The 22192-nt window shown below is 58.6% G+C and overlaps 1 protein-coding gene across 1 annotated transcript; it reads left to right on the top strand.

The window, feature by feature from the left end:
* The first annotated feature begins 12172 nt into the window (after nucleotides 1–12172).
* Nucleotides 12173–14965, top strand: RIMS3 (regulating synaptic membrane exocytosis 3). The gene is made up of 6 exons (XM_068418011.1): nucleotides 12173–12392; nucleotides 13384–13525; nucleotides 13655–13767; nucleotides 14212–14313; nucleotides 14415–14554; nucleotides 14753–14965. The coding sequence occupies exons 1-6, from the start codon at nucleotides 12173–12175 to the stop codon at nucleotides 14963–14965; spliced, it is 930 nt and encodes a 309-aa protein (XP_068274112.1).
* Nucleotides 14966–22192: the final 7227 nt, after the last annotated feature.

Here is a 22192-nt window from a genome sequence, read left to right as displayed (position 1 = left end):
GATACGGCCCCTCTCGAGGGCTTTCTGCACAATACCCCGCTCCTCCTCCCGCTGACTCCTTTTGTGTGCCGTTGTGCTGCGCCCCTGATGCTCCGTTTCCTCCCCACCTGCTCTCTCGGCAGCAATGGACGCATTGTCTGGAGCCGCTCGGCTTCCCCACGAAGGATTGCAGCCATCTGCAAACACAGAGGCCTCTGTGTCAGCCTGGCCGGAGCGTGGAGCAGCCAAGGAAAACAAGAAAGGAAAAAGAAATAAAAGCAAGCGCTTTTGCACTCTCTGCTGTATCGGTGCTCGCATAAATTTGTTTGTGGTTTGTTGAGTTCGTGCTTAACCGACATCTGCTCCCTGCTCAGGCGATGCCCCCAGTGGGACCCCGAGGAGCTGGGCCGCGCTGAGGGCACCCCGGGGACAGGGTTTGGAAGGGCTGGAGGTGTTTGGCACTCAGGAAAATGGTCTCTTAGAGCAGAGGTGACACGCCTGGCCCCTCTCCTGGCTCAGCCCCCTTCTGGCCTCATCCCAAATAAGCTGTTGCTTTGGGGCAATTATCCCCAAGCGAAGAAAAGCGTAGAAAAGAAAAACCTGGGTATAAATTATGTATGGACGTGGACACGCTGCCTTGTAGATTTGGGGGGGAAAAGAGGCGATTTAGGGCTGGATTTGGGGGCCCACCAGTCCTGCAGGCTGCCCCGCTGTGTCACAGCTCGGTACACACCTGATGCCAGGCTGCAAACCGGGCTCCTAACCCAGCTTGCAAGTGTCACGTCCCACGTGGTACATGTCCCCCTTGGGGACCATCTATGTGATATTTATATTTAAGAGCATATGTCAATCTGCCCATACATGTGTACACATTTCTGGAGGCCCTGTAGAAACCTTCTGCACTGAAAGGAAAACCCAGAAAGATCATTTGACACAGGAGAGATGGTGGTTTGGGTGTTGCCAAAGGATTCCCTGGGAGACCAAAAGGACTGAAGCACAATCTAGTGTCAGCCCCGGTGCGGTGGGTCACCAGCAGCATTTGTACATGGGTGGTCTGAGGTTTGAACTGGGCTCCCAGAACAACAAGGTGCTTTTACCTTCCGCAGCCCAGACTGGAGCCTTCGATCAACCGTCTCACTCTCCCCAGTTCTCCCAGCCCTCCATCCCCAGGGCAGAGACAACAGACATCATTAAACCCCGCAGAGTTATGAAATCTAGAAACCTTAAAAGCTGCAGAAGAGCCACTCTGAGCCGAGATGTTCAGCCCAGCTCTAACTGGGAGACCCCTTTCCCAGGTAATCACTTTCATCTCACCAGCAGCAGGGAGAGGATGCAGCTCCCAGCTCAGAGCTGGGATTCGGTTCAGCTGGCTTGGTCCCGCTGCAGGACAGTGGGTTTCCCAGCGCCTGCAGCATCCCGAGGAGAAGCAGATGGTGTGCTAGTGCCTCTTGCCTGGCTGGTGCCCAGCACAGATCAGCCACACTGGCTCTCCCAGTAGGATACTGGTGAGCGCATGTGACCTGGTTGCTCCCTGCAGAACGGCAAAAGGAGATTTTACAGCATCTCAGCGTAGCTCCTTCTCCTGCGAGAAGCGGGACGTGGCACAGGAGCCAGAGAGCAGGCTGCAGAGCTGGCACAGCACTGGCAGCAACGTGCTCACCCCCCTGGGCAAGGGCTCCAGCGGTGCCAAGGGGACAAGCCCCTCTGCCACCTGGGGGCCCACCCCACAGCCTGCCTCTCTGGACAGGGACTAGCGCCTGCCTCGGGCAGCGTCATTCTGGAAAACACTCTGCAAAACACGCTGGGTTTACCCAGTCCCAGCATAAACCATAACCCTTCACGAGGAGCAGCCCTCTCCCTCCCCGAACGCCCAGCCCCAGGGTCCCCGGCATTTCTGCCCCCTTCTTTGTGCTTTCTCTTACCCATCACATCCCCCTCTCGCCGGGACGAGCAGCCGTGCCACGGGCAGATCTCTGCCCTGCAGAAGCAGAGTAAAGGCAGCACGTGGCACCCACGGGGTCTGCAGAATCCTGGGGGTCACCCGTGCGGGGACACCACGGTTTGGGGTCCCTACGACAGTGGGGCTTGCAAAGCCTCTTCCATGCTTTCCCTTAACCCACGGCCAGCACACTGGTCCCCCTGCGCCACGCGCTGCTGGTAGCCCCTGCAGTACCGTAAAGCCGAGCCCCACGAATCCTCTTACGTAGGCTTAACCGGAGTAATCGCGTTAAACCACCCCCTTTCCACCGGCACAAAACCAAACCGTAAAGGAGAGGGTGGTGAGGAGCCGACAAACCGGAGAGCTGAGCTCCTTAACGAATTAAGAGACGTTAGAGATGGGAGAGCCCTGATGGGATCCCAGCGCAAGACCAAGTCCAGGGCTCTGGTCCATCCTGCTCCGGGGGATCGGCTGTGGGGGCTGTCGGTGCCACACACCCCCAGCCCCGGGTGCACGGGGACGAGCCACCGAGTCTCTCCTGGCGGGATATCAGCGAGGGATCCCGGAGCAACCTGCCAAGGGAAGCAGAAAACCAGTTGGTCAGAATGTTTCCTACCAATCGAGCTGAAAACTTTGTCATTAGTATTTCATTATTGCCGTGAAACTTCATGTTTTATCATCAAAATGTGTCAGTTGAAGAAAAAAGTCCGAAGGAGAGGCTTTTCACCAGCGAGGCACCTGTTTTTACTGTCTCTTCCCCCAAAACAATATGTTCCCAGGACTGACACTGTCCCCACAAAGCTGGGAGTTTGCTTTGATGAAACAGCCTTCCCTACCGAGATATTTTCAGCCAGTTTTTCTAAATATTACTCATAAAGGCCCCCTCCAGACAACCTCTCTCCCTCCCTGAGTTTGTTTATATGCTTTGAATTCTGTTAGGAAACCATCTCCCTACTTCAGCGATGTTTTATCCAAGTTTCCATATTTAGTTCTTTCAGCTATTCCTGCTCCTTAACCAGCTCTCCCGTGCACGATGCTGGGACCCGTCGCATCCCGGCGTCCCCTTCCCCTCGAGCACCCGCCACGGGGGGAATTTTCCCCCATCCTCCCTGCGCTGATGGATACCCGTTGAGCACCGTACTCACCACCCCGCCCCGGGGCCACGGTCCCAAATCACCCCCCAGGCCCTGACCCCCATACGGGGAACCCGGCGGAGGCTTTGCCCACGAGGGCCAGGTGGTTCCTGCAGCCCGGGATGTCGGTGGCCGCCCCGGGACCCCCGGCGTGGTGAGGAGGGGCAGGCAACCCACCGGGAAATCCAAGCCTGGCGTTATTTTAGGGAGGGACAGAGTTAAAGCTGGCGAAGGAGGGTTTCCTCCTGGCACGTGGCTCCATGTCAGCCGCGGTGCGCAGCCTGCAGAGACAACGCAGGGAAAGCACTGGAGGAATTTACCATGAGTAAAAAGAGACGCTGCTTAGAGAGAAATTAGTGCTTGTGTTCAGGGAGCCAAGGTGAGTCCAAGGACAGCGCGGGAACAGGGGCTGCCTCTGTTCAAACCTTCCCCTTTGGAAGGAACCAGGACACAAGGAGTGTCCCCTCGGTCCCTGTCCCCCTGGGAGGGCCGTGCTCACACTCCAGTGGCAGCTGGGAGCACGAGGAGGCGGCGGGGATCAGAGTCGAGAGGTTTACATGTTCCCGACGGAGCAGGCACCGCGGCCACCCAGGCTGAGCGGGGACCGGCTGGCAGCGCTTCAGGTCTGGCCAGAGGCTCCCGCGGTCCCTGTGGGCAGCCCTGGGGGTCTGGTTGATGGGTGTGGGGTCTGGCTGGTGACTTTTGGGGTCTGGGTGGCAACTCTTGGGGTCTGGGTGACGGTAGTGGGGTCTGGCCAGTAGCTTTTGTGGTCCAGCTGGTGGGAGAAGGGTCAGGTTGGCAGCTCTTGGGAGTCCAACTGGTGGCTGTAGGATCTGACTGGTGGCTTTTGGGGACTGGTTGATGGGTGCAGGGTCTGGCTGGTGGCTCTGAGGGTCTGGTTGATGGGTGTGGGGTGTGGCTGGTGGCTTTTGGGGTCTGGTAGATGGGTGTGGGGTCTGGCTGGTGGCTTTTGGGGACTGGTAGATGGGTGTGGGGTCTGGCTGGTGGCTTTTGGGGTCTGGTTGATGGGTGTGGGGTCTGGTGGATGGGTGCAGGGTCTGGCTGGCAGGCGTAGGGTGCAGCCAGCAGCCCTTAGGACCCAAGCGATGGGTTCAGCATCTGGCCGGTGGATTTTGGGGTGCCGCTGGCAGCCCTCGGGGTGCAGCTGGTGGGAGCGGGGGGCACCCGCAGCCCCGGGTCGGACCCCCCGGGGGATGCCGGCATCTCTCCGCGGCAGCCGCTCCGTCGGGGCCGGCCCCGGGGCTCCCCCGCCCGCCGCTCCCAGCAGCCCGCCGGGGCCGAGGGGAGGAGCGGGCACGGGCGGCGGCGGCGGCGGCGGCGGTGAGTGCCCGCGGCGGCGGCGCGGGGCGGGCGGGACCGCGACCCCTTGGTCCCCGCGGCCACCGGGGCCGCGCCTGCCTCGGAGCATCCCCCGGCGGCGGCAGGGGTGGGGGGGGGGACAGTGGTTTTGGGGGATGCCCGTCGCGGATGCGGTGCCCGGGAGGAGCGGGATGGGCGCTCCGGCAGCCCCGGGGAGGGGGGTGGTGGTGAGGGGGCATCCCAACGCCGGTGGGACGGCCCCGGTGCTCCCCCGCACCCCGCCGTTGCTGACAAGGTGTGCCCAGCACCCCTAAAACATACCCCGGACTCCGAGCCGAGACGCGAACACCCCGAAAACATCACTGCACCGACAGCGGGGGGCTGCGGCCGCGCTCCCCCGGCCCCGGGGGGGCTTCTCCGGTTTACCGGAGCCCTCCCCGGCTCGGGGCAGCGCTGCCCAGGCAGCGGCTCGGGAACGGGAGCGCTTTCCCGTGCCATCCATCATCCCCGCTGAGAGCCCGTTGACGTCAACCCCGTCCCGTGCCCGCTGGTCCCCACCGCCGGGGCAACGGGGGTAGGGACCGGCGAAAGCGGGGGGTCCTGCCTGGGGAGGGCTCGCCCCGGGGCCTCGTCCTTGCCCCGAGCAGCACACGTAACGCTGGCACTCACCTCTCCCGGGGCTTCCCGGTGGCTCCAGTCTGTGCTTCGTGCATCGATTTGGCTCTGTTCGATCCGGGGAGCCTGCTCTGCCCTCTGTGGGGTTTGGGGCAGGTGCTGTGGCCGGGTCTGTAGGGAAATCCATTAAAGAACTGGTGAGGAGGAGGGAAACGATGCCCCGGGACGGGCAGAGGCCGTGTGGGTGCTGCTCCCTGCCACTGGGGTTACAGTAAGTGGGGAGAAGCCCGAGGGCAGCGTGGGCATCGCTTGTTCCCCAACGCAGGGAAGCACCTGAGCAGGCACGGGCCTGGCTGGCCACCGCGTCCCCTGAGCTGCTGCGGAGCGATGGCCGCTCTGCGCCTCGAGACGGTCCCCGGAGCCGGTGGCACCATGTGGGTGCTCACACTGAGCTGCGGAGCTGTCCCCGCGGGAGGTGGCAGCTGCGCCAGGTGCTCTGATGGCCAGTGCCCACTCCCGGGGGTCCGGGAGGCGTCGCGAGGGGTCTTTTGAGGCCGAGCAAAACAATTAGCCCTGGGCTGAATTGCATCACTTGGCGCACAGGGAACATCCCGGGGGGCTGCGCTGCTTATTTCGTTAGTGTGCCAAGAGCAGGAGCCTGCGGATCCCCTCGGGCCGGCGGCGCGGGGATGGGCTGCGCTTGCACAGCCGCTTCCCCGAGCAGTCGAGTGGCTGCTCCTGCGCCTCTCTCACCTCCAGCCCCAGCTTTGATGTGTTCCTCCATCAACACCTCTTGAAAGCCAGCCCTTCTGCTGCGTTTACGCGTCTCTCCCGAAGAGCCACGTACCTTCTCTGACATCCCTTCGCAAGCACAAACTCCTGCTGCCTCCCGCGTCCCGGCGCTCCCCTCCGCAGGCACGGCTCTCCCGGGCTCTCGCTTCGTCCCCATTTCAGCCCCGTCCTCGCAGCACCGGTCACAATAACCTTTGTGGGACACGGACAGAGGATGTGACCGCAGCATCTTGGTCTGCCCCTCGCGTGGCCCCTTGTACCCCAAGTCGGGGGGTGAATCCCCACCAGCTTCCCCTGCACACCCCAAGGTCCGTCCTCCTGCAGCTTCCTTTGCCTTCCGTGTGGCACCATCTCCTTGCATGTAAAATGTTTTGTCACAGCATCTCAAACAGCACAGAAACAGGCTCAGTTCGTAATTATTTTAAAGTGATTTAGCTCAGGACGGACAGCCCTGCTCACACCCCGTGCTCCCTGCCTGCCTCGGGGTGCTATGTCTGACCGCAGAGGGGTCACGGCGGGAGCCTCCCCGGGCTCCTCATCCTTCCCGCAGACAAAGGGCCTCCCGGAGCCGGAGGTCTCAGCCTGCAGAGAGTGAATTGCACCTATTTTAGTTGTTGGGTGCGGGAGCGGGGCGAGAACATTTGCCCTTCGCTTCGGGCACGCTCGTGCATCGCCCCGCTCCCCAGCTGTGGCACGTGTGCCCCCGTGAGCAGCACCTCGCCAGGAGCAGCCGCTCCAGCCCCCCCCCGGCCCGTCCTCCCGCTGTGCCAGGGATGTGGGTGCCGGTGCCAGCCCAGGAGGGCTGCCCCGGGTCAGGCCCAGGCTGCGGCAGAGCGATGGGTGTCGCGGGCAGCGCCAGGCTCCCGCCATGCCTTGGCATCACGCCGGCTCCCAGAAGCCTTCCTACGGCGAGCAAGTTTTCTGCTGATCCCTTAAGAAGCTTCGCTATAGTAGTGCAGTCTTAGCATTTAAAAAGCAGCTTTTTCTGCAAACAGCCTGCCTTACCCCAGCTCCCGCGGGGCTCCGGAGCGAGCCGGGACTGCGGGCTGGGTACGCTGGGTTGGCCCTGGGCTGCTGGCACCAAGCTGTCACGGGACCATGTTCACCCTCCTGCGGCTGGACACGGAGCTGGGGGCTCACAGCGGGGTTTGGTCACCCACCCTGGAGCTGTGGGGCTGGTGGCTTGGTCCTGGGGAGCCCTACACAGGGCTTAGCTCTGCTGTGAGCAGCCTTGAGCGACCCGGGGCAGGAGATGGTCAGTGCTTTGATTTGAACCCGCGGAGACTTCCCAGCTCTTGGCGCGTGTGGGATACGGAGCCCCTGGAAGGCAAAGTGGCGTGTGCTGGTGCAGAAAGGGGGGGTAAGGGGGGGCTGTTGAGTGCTGGCCACCGGTGGAAGGAAATTAGATGTTCTCTGCGAGAAGAGGAGTGCTGGTAGGAGCAGCAGAAAGCCCGAGCTGATAGCAGCCCTTCCCCTGGAGGAAGCAGCTCCATGAAATATTGATGGGATTCACACACAGCAGAGGAGCGGTGTGAGCTGCATTGCAGAGCTCGGGGTGTGCAGCCGGGAAGGCGGCGGCTGCTGGGTAACGGGAAAAGCTCCTTCCCACAGCCCCTCCGCGCCGGCGGAGGCTGGTACCAGCCCCGGCCCCACTGCGGCGGTGCCCGAGCACCAGGCGAGGGGCTGGGGTCTGAGCACAGATGTCCCCATCCCCAACCCATCCCCGGGGCCACCAAAGGCCCTGGGCTGGTTCCTTACGTCCCTGCTGCCTCCCCATGGAAGTGGCCCAGTTTTCGGGGCCGCATGGCTGCAGCATCACGCTACCCAAGGCAGCTTCCAGCAGCGGCCACGCGCCTGCTCGTGCACGTCCCCAGCGAGGTCCCGCTCCCTCCCGTGCTGCCCACCCTGGCCAGAACCGGCCCCGGGGTGCAGCCAGCGAGGAGGCACCGAGCTCTGCCCTGCAGGAGCCTGGAGCACAGCTGTGGGATGAGACTGGACCATCAGAGACGCCTCGGTGCTTGCCGCAGGGCCACGAGCCCTCGTCTGCCAGGCGGCTGAGCCAGCGGGCTGGGCTCGGTGGGAGCTGGCCGTCCCCCAGCCACAGCCCCGGGTGGCTTTTGCTCCTCTGATTCTGTTATGTTGCCTAGGAGACGGTGGGATCCAGCACAGATCTGATTTAACTGAGCGGCAGATGTCACACAGGGACATGGGGGAAAGGGACGGTGTGGTCAGGGCACTGGTCCCGGGCTACCAGCATCTTGGAGGGGGCTTAGCCCAAGATCAGGTCACCAGGCAGGGGCAGGTGTGGGTGCCTCCGGCTCTCACACGCGTCCCCTCACCCTCACAGTCCGTCCCGCTGGAGGAGCTGGTCTCCATGAAGCCATCTCAGCCACGGGGATACCCCCAGGCCACAGCGCTGGCCACTGTCACCACCGTCCCCTCAGCAGGGCACCGAGCTCTTCGCCCACACCGCGACCACCAGCACGTCCCATCCCGGCGCGAAGCCTCCGGCTGCCACAGACACGCAGGATTGCTCCGCTTTTCCCACAAATGGAGCACACTTGGACCCATCCTTTAGCTCCACAGTCTCTGTTTCCCCTGGGGATGGTGCCAGGGGGTTGATGCTGTGCCCGCAGTGTGTTTCAGCCACGTTATAACTTTCATAACCTGCCTGAGCAACGAGATGCTTCGCTCCAGCAGCTGGAGCTACTTGCAGGTTCTCAGCTCACGTGCGCTGAATTATAACTCTTGCTGGGCAATTAAATCTATGTGAGGAACTGCCTATCAAACCTGAAGCAATTAATTAGAATTAAGTACTTTTAGGGGAAATAAGCCCTTGCCTTACTTCCCAATACACGGAGGAGCACGCACTCACGCGCTGTGCCGCCGCAGCTTGCCCCAGCACGCTGTGCCCTGCTCAGGACTGGCACGGCCTCGTAGCGGTGGCTCTGCCAAGCTTTTCCTCCCCCAAAAGTGCTGATTTTAGGGCCTACCTGCTCCAGACGCCGGCAGCATTCCGGTGCTCTCCCTCCAGGCTGGAGGCAGCCCCAGCGCAGGGGCCAGGGGACCTGCTGCCCCACTGCCAGGGCTCTCCAACCCCACCTGCCCCTGGGGACACCCATCTTGGGGGCTCTGAGGGAGGAGACAGCCCCCCAAATCCCTCTGCCCCATTCCCCAGGGAGGCACCACCCCAGCTGCCCCCACCATGCTCATTTATCACCTCCCTCCTCCTCCTCTCCCCACCCACCATCAGGGACCCGTCCCCACCTGTGTGGGGGCACCCGCCCGACTCCTCCCTCCTTCCCCACAGCCTTTGCCAAAGCACCCAATTTTTCCCATCAATGTTTTGCCCCCCATTTCTGTCTCAGAGGGATATTTGCCTCCCTCGCAGCCCCGGGTTGCTCCTCGCCACGTGCAGCCCCTGGCACTGGCCGGTCACCGGGCTGTGCCGGCAGCGGGGCCGTACAGCCCCATCCACTCCCGGGGGTCACCCCCAATGCCCGTGACCCCCCACTCTCTTTTCCCAGCTCTGGCATCCCCTGGCAGGTCTGTGACACCCACCTGGGGGGACCCAGCGGGGTCATCGGGCACCCAAAGCCTGGCACAGGGGTGCCCCCAGCCCTGCCGAGGTGCATCCCACCCCGCTGGACCGCTCTGCCCCTGCTTGGGGCTGGGAGAACTGGGTCAGCCGCGTAACCATGGAGATGCTGAAGGAGATGCTGAAGCAGCGCCGGCACAGCCCCGCTCTCCAGAACCCTTTAAAGATTAACCAGACCCGTCACCCTCCGTCTGCAGCCGGGGATGGGGCTGGGGGGGCTGAGCCTCCTCGGCGGGCGCTGCCCAGTCCTCCTCCGCGGCGCAGGGCGGTAAGCGGCCTCCGGCCCCTCTTCTCCTTCGGGGTGCGAGGGCGGGGGGCGCAGGGCTGGGCCCGGGCAGCCTCGCTGGGGGCTCCTGCGCCACGAAACGCAACAGGGACCCCGTTTTCCTGCGGGTCTGCGCGTTGTGCATCGGTGCTGGGCGCTGAGCAGTGGGGGATGCTCCAGCCATGACACCTCGCCCGGCTGCGCAGCCGGTGCCCGGTGCATCCCCCGGGGAAGCGGGGCTGGAGAAGTTCTGGGCGCTGGTGGTGGTCCCACAGGGTGGGTGCGTGGTGGTGGTGGGCAGCGCTGGCGGGGGCTGCGGGGGCTGTCCCCCGTCCGTGGCAGGGAAGGAGGGGGCTGGCGCGCTGGGGCGTCGCGGTGGTTTGTTCTGAGCATCCCGGTGTTTTGCAACATAGAGAATAAATAAAATACAGAGTGGGGAGGGGGGGGAAGGGGAACCTGGTGCCATTCCCTGCAGCCCCCCACCCACTGCTGGGGAAGGGGAGCCGGGGCAGAGGCGGCATCGGGGCTGCCCGTGCCGGCCCGGGGTGCTGCCACGGTGGGAGCCGCAGGCGCTGGTGCTTGGGCACGGTGTGTGGCCGAGCTCCTCAGCAGTGAGCACCGGGCACCTCCCGATCTCCCCGTCCAGCAGCGGATTGTGAAAAGAGATAACGGGTAAAACAACGGGCAGGGCAAAGAAAATCCTTCCTTGGGGCCGAGGAGCCCTTCCCTCGCGCTGGATTAGCCTGGTGCGTGTTGCATTGGAAATAATCCCATTAGCGCTCTGCTCTCTTGATCTAATTTGCTTCCACCAGAGCCCCGCGCTCCCGCGGCGGCTGAAGCGCCGAGCGGGGAAAACAGCAGCAGGAGCCTTTTGTGTTTTCCTGGCTGTGGAAATAACAGGGCTGGGGTGTGCCACAGCTCTTCTAACGCTGCACCGAGGGGCCTGAGCCCTCCTGCAAAGGGACGCGTGGGTGTCAGGCTTGCAGGTGGGGAAACTGAGGCACGGGGAAGGGAAGTAGCGTGTGACCAAGGGTGCGCGGTTGGGATCCTCTCCTCGTGGCCGGCGGTTCCTAAGGGAAACCCCAGCCCTTGCGAGCAGGTTGGGAGCCCGGAGGGTGCCTGGGGAGGGGCGGGTGGCATTGGAAAATGCTCATCCCAGAGGTCCCAAAGGTGGGAGCTCAGCCCCGACCCCTCCTCGAGCAGATGCTGAGCGTAGGGTGAGTGCTGCTGGCTGCTCTCACCCCTCTCGGCTTCCCGTCAGCACATGGCTGTGCCGGGGTGGCTCCAGCTTTATGGAGGGGCTCGAGCCCTCGTGCGAGCGTCTGTTGGGCAGCGAAGGCAGAAGGTCGCACGTGTGAACCCGAGGGGAAGCACGTGCTGCGGCCGTGGCACACCGCAAACCTTGCCGGGCGCCGGCGGCTGTGCCGGGGTCCTGCTGGGGTGAGGAGTGGGGTGCGGGCGGTGGGTCACTGCCTGGGCAGAGCAGGGCGGGCAAACCCCAGCCAGGAGGGACCCACGGGGTGGCTGCTGCTCTTCTCTGGGGGCTCGTTAATGATATTAATGACTGCTCGCCCACTTGCCCCTCTTTGCATCCCTTCTGTAATTGATAAATCCCTGAGTCCAGCGGTGCTGGAGCTGAGCCCGCGGCTCCCGTCAGGTCTCAGCCCGACCATGCCCCTGTGAAGCTCCTTCCCCGCTGGCAGCAGCAGCCCCTGGCCCTGCCCCGCTCCCCCGTGCCTGGCCATAACTTATCCTCTACCTTTGTGGCCGTGTCTCTCTTGAAAGAGAAATATTTTTCCAGGCGCTGCCTCCATCCATTATCATAAAGTGGCTTCACTTGGCCTGGAGTTAATAATTCACCTTTCCTTGGAAGATGGATGCTCCCATCCCGCTGGAGTTTAAATATTCATGGGGAAGGGAAGGCAGCAACCGCTGCGCCGTGCGGGAGGTCTGGCAGCCGCTGCCATCCCCAGCACCCTCGGCACATCTGCGGGGCCCCCCCCGGCACCGTCTGCTGCTGGGGCTTCCCGGTGGACCCCGATGCAGCCCCCGCGGGATGGGGCAGGGGCACAGCCGGAGCAGCACACAGGGATGCTGCAGCGGAGAAGGAGACACGTGGGAGGAACTTTGCTGGTTGTGATTTTTGGACACCTTCAGCGGGGGTGGATGGGGCTGTCCCCAGGCCCCAGAGTCCCCTCCTGCTGCCAAGCAGGGCGGGTTGGTGACACACCGAGCCCTCTGCCCACCCGTGGGTCTCTCCTGGCTGTCAGGGGCTGCCTGGGTCCCGTGGGGCAAGGCTGGGGAGGGGGGTCCTGCACCCCTTCCCTCACCATTGGGAAAAATGGCCCTGACAGGTGGTGCCACCTGAATTTCACAGCTCTGTGCCTTGGGGGACCATCCATCCCCGCGTGGCTGCTCTGGGTGGGAGCGTGGTGACACGGCCAGTGCCACCGCCCAGCCTCGACGCATCCCCTGGCCTCCCCCCGCAGCTGATCCCACCCAGCAGAGACGGGGCCGGCGAGCGCCTGACCATGTTCAACGGGGATGCCAGCTCCTCGGCGGCCAGGAACGTGGTGCGCAGCTCCAGCATCAGCGGGGAGATGTACAGCGTGGAGAGGAGCGCGCGGGGCAGCGCCGACTCCGTCGCCGTCACCGCCAGCAAGAAGAGACGCTCCAGCCTGGGCGCCAAGATGGTGGCCATCGTGGGGCTGTCCCAGTGGAGCAAGAGCACGCTCCAGCTCAACCAGACCGGTGAGTGCCACCACTGTGACCGCCCCTGGCACTGCCAGCCCCCGCCAACTCAGCCCTTTGCCTTTGGTGCTCGCTCCGGCTGCCCCAAGCGATGCTCCAGCTGCCCGGGGCTGCTGATGACACCTAAAAAAAAGCCCAGTTTAAATCCCCCCCCAGCACTTCTCCAGGTGCCAAAACCTGATGGGGGGACATTGCCAGAGCTCTGCCAGCGCGGGGGGTCTGGGCTCAGCGTGTCCCCCCAGTAACGGCCAGTCCTGGCTGCGGGATGGAGCCTGGAGAAAGGACTTGTCAAACGATCAGGCTCTGGGAGATACTTAAATGCTTAAAATACCTTTGTAAAGGGCGGGGGAAGCAAAAAGCTCAGTTTAGTGCAGGCTTTTTCTCTAGTTATTGCTTTTTTATTCCAGCTCTTGTTGGCATTTTGTGGTTCAGGAGATGTTCTATAGAGAGAGGAGTTAATTTGGAGCCCTGCAGGGATGAGGTGTTTCTGAAGGGGTGTAATTATCCCCCAAACCCAAGCGAGAAGTGCCGGAGCTGGGCAGAACCACACCTGGGGACGGCGGGACCGGGACCCTCCCGGCTGTGCCTGCTTGTGGCACCGGGGGTGCCCTGGGGGCATGGGCACATGTTGATGGGGCTCAGGGGGGTTTGGAGGCTGGGAGGTGGCTCTGCAGCAGCTGGGATGGTGTCAGCACATGTGAGCTGAGTCTGGCAGCTGGGGGAGGTGACTGAGGTGCAGGTGGGGCTCCCGGCCATGCAAAGGCATGATGGCACCGAGTGAGGGCTGCGGGGAGACGGGGCAGGGTTTCATCCGCAGGGAAAGGCTGCATAAATCATGAGGAATAACGTACCGAAGGTGGGGAGCAGCACGTGGGGAGGCTCCGGCTGTGCCTGGCACCCCGCTTCTGCCGTCTGCCTCGACGCCCATCCCGCAGGAGGGTCTGGGGGCAGCAGGGGCACGTCCCGGGCTCACCCCCATCTCGGCTTCCAGAGGGTGGCCCCAAAAAGCTGCGCAGCAACATCCGGAGGAGCACGGAGACCGGCATCGCGGTGGAGATGAGGACCAGGGTGACCCGGCAGGGCAGCCGGGAGTCCACCGACGGCAGCACCAACAGCAACAGCTCTGACGGCACGTAAGGCACGGTGGGGTGGCCCGGGGGGGCCGGGACCTGGGGCTGACACCCTCCCTGTGCTCCCGGGGGTCTCGCTGGGGAGGCAGCAGCCCGATGCTCCACGAAAGCCCTTCGCTCTCCCTGGCGCAGGTTCATCTTCCCCACGACCCGGCTGGGTGCCGAGAGCCAGTTCAGCGACTTCCTCGACGGGCTGGGGCCGGGCCAGCTGGTGGGGCGGCAAACGCTGGCCACACCGCCAATGGGTGAGTCCCTGCCCGGGGAGGGGGGGTCCCTGCCCTGGTTAATCCCAGCCCCGGTTAATCCCAGCCCCTTTTCCCATCACGAGGGGAAAAAAATCCCACTGCAAGGCTGCCGTGGGATGGAGCCGGTGGGGAGCAGGGGGCTCTCACCTGGTTCCCTCCTCGCTGCTCCATCCAAGCATCTTCACATTGCTCGGCTTTGTCCTTCCTCCAAACTCACAATAAATCACGCACCCGCTGGTTGGATGCTCGGTGCACTTGGGTTCTGGGTGCTGAGGATGGGGAGCGGGCGGTGGCATGGGGGTGCCGAGGCCGCCAGCCCCAGAGATGATGTCTCCCACCTGCTTTTTGGCAGCACCAGAAGGGAGAGGCGGTGGGGACCAGCCCAGCCCAGGGGGGAGGTGGCCATCGGGGAGGGTGCTGAGCGCGTCTCATCCCTCCGCCTAGGTGATGTCCACGTCGGCATGGCTGACCGCAACGGGCAGCTGGAGGTGGAGGTGATCCAGGCGAGGGGACTGATCCCAAAGATGGGCTCCAAGTCTGTCCCTGGTAGGTGGCTGGAGAGGGAGGGGGTCGGGGCTGGGTGCTGTGCTGGGCCCACCCCAGGAGCCTGCTCTGACTCTGTGTTTCTCGCCCGTTGCCCAACGCAGCCACCTACGTGAAAGTTTACCTGCTGGAGAACGGCGTCTGCCTGGCCAAGAAGAAGACCAAGGTGGTGAAGAAAACCTGCGACCCCTCATACCAGCAGCCTCTGCTCTTCGAGGAGAGCCCGCAGGGCAAAGTCCTGCAGGTGATGTACTCCCCGCACAGGTACTTGGGGACAGGGAGGGATTAGGGGAGCAAGGACAGGGCAGAGAAACCCAGCGTCCTCGCTGCTGTCCCCTGTCCCCATCACGGCGGGTCCTTCCTGGCTGGACATGCTGAGTTTTCCCCACAGCTCCCACGTGGCGAGTGGGGCAGCTCCCCTCACACCTCCTCTGCCCCGCAGGTCATCGTCTGGGGAGATTACGGCCGCATGGACCACAAGTGCTTCATGGGGATGGCCCAGATCATCTTGGAGGAGCTCGATCTCTCCAGTGCGGTCGCAGGCTGGTACAAACTCTTCCCCACCTCCTCGCTGGCCGACTCCAGCATCGGACCTCTGACGCGCCGCCTCTCCCAGTCCTCCCTGGAGAGCTCCACCAGCCCCTCCTGCCCGTAGGCAGCAGGTTGGGGGGAGAGGCTGGGAGAGGAAAGGAGACGTCCTGACCTACCAAAACTGTTAGTGGAGAGCTGTAAATATCCTGTTCTTTTTTTTGTTTTTGTTTTTTTAATTTTTAATCTCCTTCCCGTAACAAACCTGCTCTCGATACGCTCCTCCCTGAGCACGGGACGTTGGAGAGGGAGCGAGGGCTGTGTGTTTTGAGGCAGGGGGAAGGAGAAGTAAAGAAAACCACCCCCCAAGAGACAGACCGAGGGCTGCAACTGCAGAGCGACCCCGAGACTGTTCCCACACCTCGTCCCAGCAGAAGGAACCGAAGCGACGTGTTTCTCTCCCGACCACCCGCGAGAGCATCTCGGTCCCACTCGTTCAGCGCCGCTACAAGCAGCGTGTTGACGAGGTTTCTTTTCCTTTGGGTTCGTTTCCTTGCCCAGGAGGAAAAGGTGGCTGTTCAAAGAAAAAAAAAAAACCCAACTCAGCACTACTGTTTTTTTTTTTTCCCAAGGAATGTAGCATCTTCTCTGATGTAGCTTGCCACGTGCTAACAACACACTCACTCTGCAATATCTAAGAGACTCCGGATGGACCGGAACCATCTGCCAGTCACTTCCCGTTTGTTCGTTTCCCGACACAAACCCTGCGACACGAGCAAGCGCTGCTGGGGGCCATTTCCTTTTTTTTTTTTTAATTTTAAATTGTTTTTCTTTTCGGTAGCATGTAGCCTGTGACCAGTGACATTGCCAAAGCGAGAGAGAACAGAAAAAGGTGCACTCGCCTCACCTGAGCATATGCTGGTCTCGTCCTCGTGTTTCACCGCCGACTGTGGTCTTGTACAGCCAAAGCAAGACCCAAAATATAAACTCTGTGATGCCTCACGTGAAAATTCGAGTCGGGAGAAGGTGACCCCATGGAGCAGGAGCACCGTGATGCTGGTCAATCGTCTGGCTCCCAGCCCCTTCCTCCTGCAAGGGCCAGCTCGAGGGCTGGGATGCTCTCCTTGGGCCTGGGATGCTCTCCTTGGGCTTGGGATGCTCTCCTTGGGCTTGGGATGCCCTCCTCAACACTTGAATTTCAAGTAGGAGCAGAGGGTTTGCCAGACCCCACAGCAGGACGCACCTTTATCTCTCGCCTTGTTGGTACGCTACAGGGGAACATCTCAACAGCATCTGCTGATCTGGAATTAGGGTGACTGAGAGGTTACGAACAAAGGACAAGATGCTTTGAATTTATTATGAGGATGAGTGTTTTGGGTTTTTTTTTGTTTGTATGTTTTGTTTGTTTGTTTTTAAAGCAGCATTTTGGTTCCCCCCGAGGGACCAGTTCTTGTAGCAAAACCGAGAATTACGGAAGCTTTTTTTTGAAGGTGCCTAATGAAATTTGCTGAAAATACTCAGGGGAGAGACACCACTAGGAACTCTGGTTTCTTCATAAAATATACTGAACGCAATGACTGTCCTGAAGGATCAGTTTCCAAAAGAAAGAAAGAAAAACCAACACACCAAAAGACGAGCAGTCGTGAGACTGGAAGAGGACAAAAGGTTAATGGGGAATTTTTACCGAGCAGATGGCTCTGACCTTCAGTCTTTAACGCAAACCAACCCACAGCACAGCTGGGATTTTTTACAGTTACTTATTGGCAGAGAACTTCACAACACACAGAGCACAACAAAACCAACCCGTGCTTCTCCTGGTGACGCCAGGAACGATGAACCAGCTCGAACCTGTTGCCACAACGGAACAAAACCAAACCTGAAGGAAAAGGCTGTTGCAATGGAGCTGTCCCCTCTGCAACCCCAAAGTGGGGGGTCTGTGAAACCCCAAAGCTCGGCGACTGCTTTACCCGACACCGCCACGATTTCAGTGACATCATGTCACCATTTCAGCTGCTATCGTGGACTTTGGATCTTTACAAATCAAAATCCCTGCAGACCTCTGAGAAAAGAGGGGGCTGGCTGCTGCTGAGCAGGGATGGAGAGGGGTCTGCTTCAGGACCCCAGCGCCCGCCTCGTAAAGGATTAAATCCTCGTCTGCCAAAGCAAGCGCTTGCTCGAGCAACACGTGCTGATTTCTGAGCTCGTGCTCAATGGTGACATACAGGACCACGGGATGCACTGCCAGCCTCGGGAGGTTTGAGGAAGCAAACTCGGTGCCCTGACTGCCGAAACAGGAATAAACAATGGTTTGAACGCGACGTTCCTTCCAGAGCACAAAGCAGTTACATGAGGTCAACGACGCCTGGACGAGGCGAAACTGGATTTTTGAATATACGTGAGGGAAGGCATCTTAAGAGGAAAAGCCTTCTGCTCCCTCCAGCTAACACTGCTATTGCTTTACCAACTCGATTTCAATGGAAAAAAATGAAAAAAATCTGCCTGTGGTGGGACAATAACCATGCCCACAGGGAAGTGGAACAGCAGCGTGGGCAGAGCAGGGAGCTCCGCAGGGATTTTCTGCAGCCCACCCCCTGCCAGCACAGAGCTCCCTGTCCATCTCTCCAGCGAGGTGCAGAGCTTCACTGCTCCCCTTCTCCGTGAGCTTCTCTTGAGATAGAGAACGGGGTGGATGAAGAGCAGCGGGACAGCCGGGCACGCACCCACAGCAGCCCATGTCTGAGGTCTAGCAAAAGGTTCACTGGTTCCACACCAGTTGAAAATCCTGCCCTTGCTGGCACGTGGGGAAGCCAGAGGGAAGACCCATCGTGTGGAAGGCACACCTGGGTGCTCCAGGGACCATGGAAAACCCAAACACTTTGGCTTATTTTTAATCATCAATAAACTGAGGGTGCATTGGAGGGTAACGGCGTGGCTAACATCAGAACAACCCACGCCCTGGGCTTCCTCAGCGGTGGATTCTCGTTTGCTGCAGCGCAGGGGGGCCGTGGGAACGGTTCCTGAGAGCCAGGCGAGGTGGAGCCACCGTGCCAGGGACTCCAAAGGGTTGTCACTCCCTCGACAAACCGCAACCCATCAAACCCTTCACTTCTTCCCTCCCAGCACTACGCGTCCAGTCCGCTGGTACTCGCTGCTCTGGGGAAGCATCTGGGTCAGGACCCACCTTACGCTTGCGTGGAAAAACTAAACTGGGAGAAGAGCCCCACGTGTGCCACGCTCCCACCGTGACACCGGCTCCTCCGCGCCTCTCAGTCCCTGAGACCACGTGCCAGATGTTTTCCCTCCTTGAACAACAAGAACAAAAAAGCCAAGACACGCAGCTGCTTTCTACACCAGAAAAACCACAAGCTTCTGGACTACAGGTTTTTTTTTCTGGGGGAACGTTTTATTGCAAAGGGCATTTCTGTTAATGTACTATATGATTTGCAAAAGGTGGCTGCACTGACGAGGTATTATGTATTAGATTATTTCCTCCCTTTCCTCCACCCTCCATCAGGAAATTCAAACCATTCGACTTCCCAGATATTTTCCCCTAGAAAAAATAATTAATATTGAACTGAATCAGCTTTGCAGCCCATTTTATACCCAGCACAGCTGACAGTAGATGCTGGCATCAGAATCAAGGCACCCTACTTGAATAACAAGGGTGGATTTGCCAAAATAACCTTGAAATGATACTTAAACATCCCCTGAACTCTAGTAACAAAAAAAAGTCACGGCCACGCAGCAAAGCACAGAACACACTACATGATTCAATGACCAGGCCTAAGTTATCCCTGGGTTTTCTACAAGCCCTAAATGGGCTTTATTTGCCAAAGTTGAGTGACTAAAAATTTTCTATGGCACCAGAAGGTGGGCCAGGCTTCTGGGCTCAATCAGAAATTAGCTCCTGTTTCAACAGCATCATCATAGCATGTTGAAAGCACGGGGAGAGGATGCTTAGATGTAGTTTTCCTGAAATCAAGTGAAACACAGAAGCAATTACTTGGCCAGCACTCCGAAAACTAAACCCATTAAGTGGCTTTGGAAAATGCCACAGAGCAACTGAGACAGTGGGAAGTATTCCCTCCACAACCACCTTTTCCAGCTCTTAAAACCTTTTCTCCAGAAGCAGTTTCAGGTGCAGCTCTCGAGTGCAAATACGAGACCAGAAATTCCCCCAGGAGCGGGATCAGGACTCCCCTCGCTGACAGGGAACCGCTTCTGGTCACCGTCTTAGCGACTGCTCTGGCAGTGCCGAGGCTCGAGAAGCCCAGCCTGTGTTTGTACGTGTCTGTGCCGAGGAGTTAACGTGTTTAAATACCTCTGCTTGTTTCAGTGGGCTTGCAAACACTGAGCAGCAGCGAGAACAGTTCGAGGGTCTTCACTGAGATAAGGCCATTTATAGAAACAGCACCAGGGATGTTTTTTCAGGCATAAAGAATCCACCTGCTATTTGCTTCCAGTTGACTCAGACATTTCTTCCTGGATTGATGTGAAACACTTGGGTGATGCACATCTGCAAACGTCCTTCAGGGTGTGCATTTGGTTACTGATTTGGAAAATAACTGCATTTTGAAAGGTCAAGGAACAGCGTTCAGGCACTGTTCTTGATGGCTGAATTCAAAGTCTAAAAGCGTTTTGCATCACAGATGGAAAGAGATATTAAGAGCGAGCTCTCTCCTTCCCTGTGGGTTTTCGTGCCTCCAGACAGATCTGTAAAATTACCTTCAGCAAAGGCAAGGTCTGAGTCCCGAGATGTGCCAAAGGCATGACGGCCCCTTCCAGTGTTTCTCTAGCAAAGCTGTTTCAACTGGAAGTCTTCCTTCTACTCCACGTTCACAAGCATAGAAAACACCCCAACCCTCAGCTGGTTGTTAGAGGTGCGAGAGTTTGGTTTATGAGCTAAAAAGAAGGTTGAAAGGCTGCAGGAAAGACTTCTTATGGAACAAGAAGTGTCTGCAATGAGCCTGGCTGGAATCGGTGGGGTGAAGATGTGCTCCACGCACACAGCTGAGGTTGTACAAAACTGACTGAGTGACCAGATGTGACACTTAACCAAGCTGATCTGTATTTGGGGAAGATTTAGGTTTTAAAAGTATACTCGGAAAAATGTACAGCAAAGGGCCTACGTGTTTGTCTTGCTGTCTGAATAACCGCCACACTGTTTAACCCCCATCACCTGCCTCGGGCACAGGCACCAGGACGGAGCACAGCAGCGTCCAGGGACGCAGGAGGAAGCAGCCTGGTTTAGCAGCTGCCACCAAGACCCAAGACTGTGCCTGTCTGCAGCTCCCATTATTGGTATATACCTCATTCTTTTCCCCCCCCCCCTCCTTCTTCTCTTTTTTTAAGCAGCAGAGCTTAGTGCACTCTGTCACATTCAGGTTATTTTCTGTTGTAACTGTGCAATGAAGAGCAATTCTACGGGGTGTGCATTTCCCATGCTGGCTCCTGCGAGCCCAACCCCTGCTTCGGTCAGCACTTGCACTATTGATGGCTGAGCTGGAGGGCGAGGGAAGCGAGAGCCCAGAGGGCTTCTCGGGGGGAGGGATGATCCGGCTGGACAGTGGGTACCCCCTCTTCATCTCTCCTGTTCAAAAGCCTGTAGATAAGCCGTGCTCCAAAGGCTGCCCCTTGGCATTGAACTTCAGCTTTCCCAACAGGATCCCTGTATCTGCTAGATCCCAGCACTTGCTAAAAAAAAAAACAAAGGGAACTTTGTCCTAAGACTTGCCGTGAGAACAGCGAAGCAATGCTTGATGTCAGAGGGCCTCTGGACGGAGCAGCACTCCCCTCCTTGTACCCAGCTGGCCAGGGACCCTGGCAGCGGATGCCTCTTGAATGTTAGCACTTTGAAGTTGGTGGCCTTGTTTTCTTAAAAGGGCTTGATCTTTTCATGCAGTTAAAACAAAATAATCTTCCCCATCATGTTGTCCTACTCCTCACCTCAAAATTAAGCGATGAACAAGCACCTGGACCATTTGAGATATTGTCCAGGACTCAAGAATCTGTCATTAATCTCAGAAGTTTACACCTCAAATAGAAAACATATACATCTGTCGTAGTAACAACGCTTGGTAAAGTAGCAGCTCCAAGTTTAAATTGATCTTAGTCCTTGAATTTGACTACTAACAGCACCAGGAAAAAAACAAAAGCAAACCCCTAGAAGCACACAGAGAAAAGCACCAATGAATTTTTCAGAAGCACCCAAACTGAAGCTAAAAATTCAGAATTTATATTCCCAAACAAGACACGTGAGGGGTTTTACCTATACCCTACAAACCTCTAAACACAGCCTATGCCTTTTAAGCCGTGCTAGCCCCCCCAAAAAGTGTGAGGGGGCAGAATACAAACATGCATTGGCAAAGAAAATTTACATAAAAGGGTCCAAGATCGTTAAAGGTACAAGGCAATGGGATGCACCCAGAACAACTCAGCCAGTCATTTCTACCCATAGCCTTTCTCCTCCCAGTAGCTGCTTCAGCACGCCGAGTATCTCGACAGGGGTGCATCATACAACCATGCAAGGACACAAATCTGTGCTGCTTCACATCTGCCACCCTAAAGTCCCCAAGAAGTTGCACTGAAAAGAATTACCTAAACCAAGGGAGTCCCACGAGACTGGGAAATTGTCAGAACTCCATTAGCCACGAGTTAATTGCTCCGACGAGCTTAGCCTTTGGTCTCTAACGAACAGGCAGCAGACATCTCACCACGGGAGCGGCACACGCCAACCTTACGTCCTTCTGTGTGTGCCCGTTACCTAAGGGGAAAGAGGAGAGTTAGTGCAGGACTCACACAGGACTGACACGCTCACCCTGGGTAGCTTCGTGCTTTTAGAAGCCAGGATGTAGTCACATTAGGGAACAAATCTGGCTGCCTTCGCTAGCCCACGCATATTTTGTGATAAACTTTGCTTTGATGACAGATTCGTACGTTTAACAACTCCACCTTAAAACAAACGCCGCAGAGGGGTGAACTAAGGGGTCCTTTAAGCCCCAGTTCCACGTTCGAGACAAGGGGATGGGCTTGTGATGGATACTTGAGAATGGTAATAGATTTAAAAAAAAAGCAAATGGCAATTTTATACCTGTGTTACGTAATGTTTTATATGTGTGTGGTCTTTCTTAATGTAAAACTCTTGTATTTTTGTGGTTTATATGCAGCAGGACTGATGGCTGTGAGGGTGCACGCTATTTTGTAAAATATTCTTAGCCAGTTTTCCCAAGGAGGAAAAAAAAAAATGGAAGTACTCACATTTTCATTGGCTTGTACCTGCATGTACAGTATTGGGGCAGCAAGTGAAGATGATTAAAGCCAGCTTGAAAACTTTCTGTGCTTGAGTTGAGCTTCT

Source organism: Nyctibius grandis, chromosome 24 (assembly GCF_013368605.1).
Source record: "Nyctibius grandis isolate bNycGra1 chromosome 24, bNycGra1.pri, whole genome shotgun sequence".
Lineage (NCBI taxonomy): Eukaryota > Metazoa > Chordata > Aves > Nyctibiiformes > Nyctibiidae > Nyctibius > Nyctibius grandis.
This window is presented reverse-complemented; position numbering and strand designations above follow the sequence as displayed.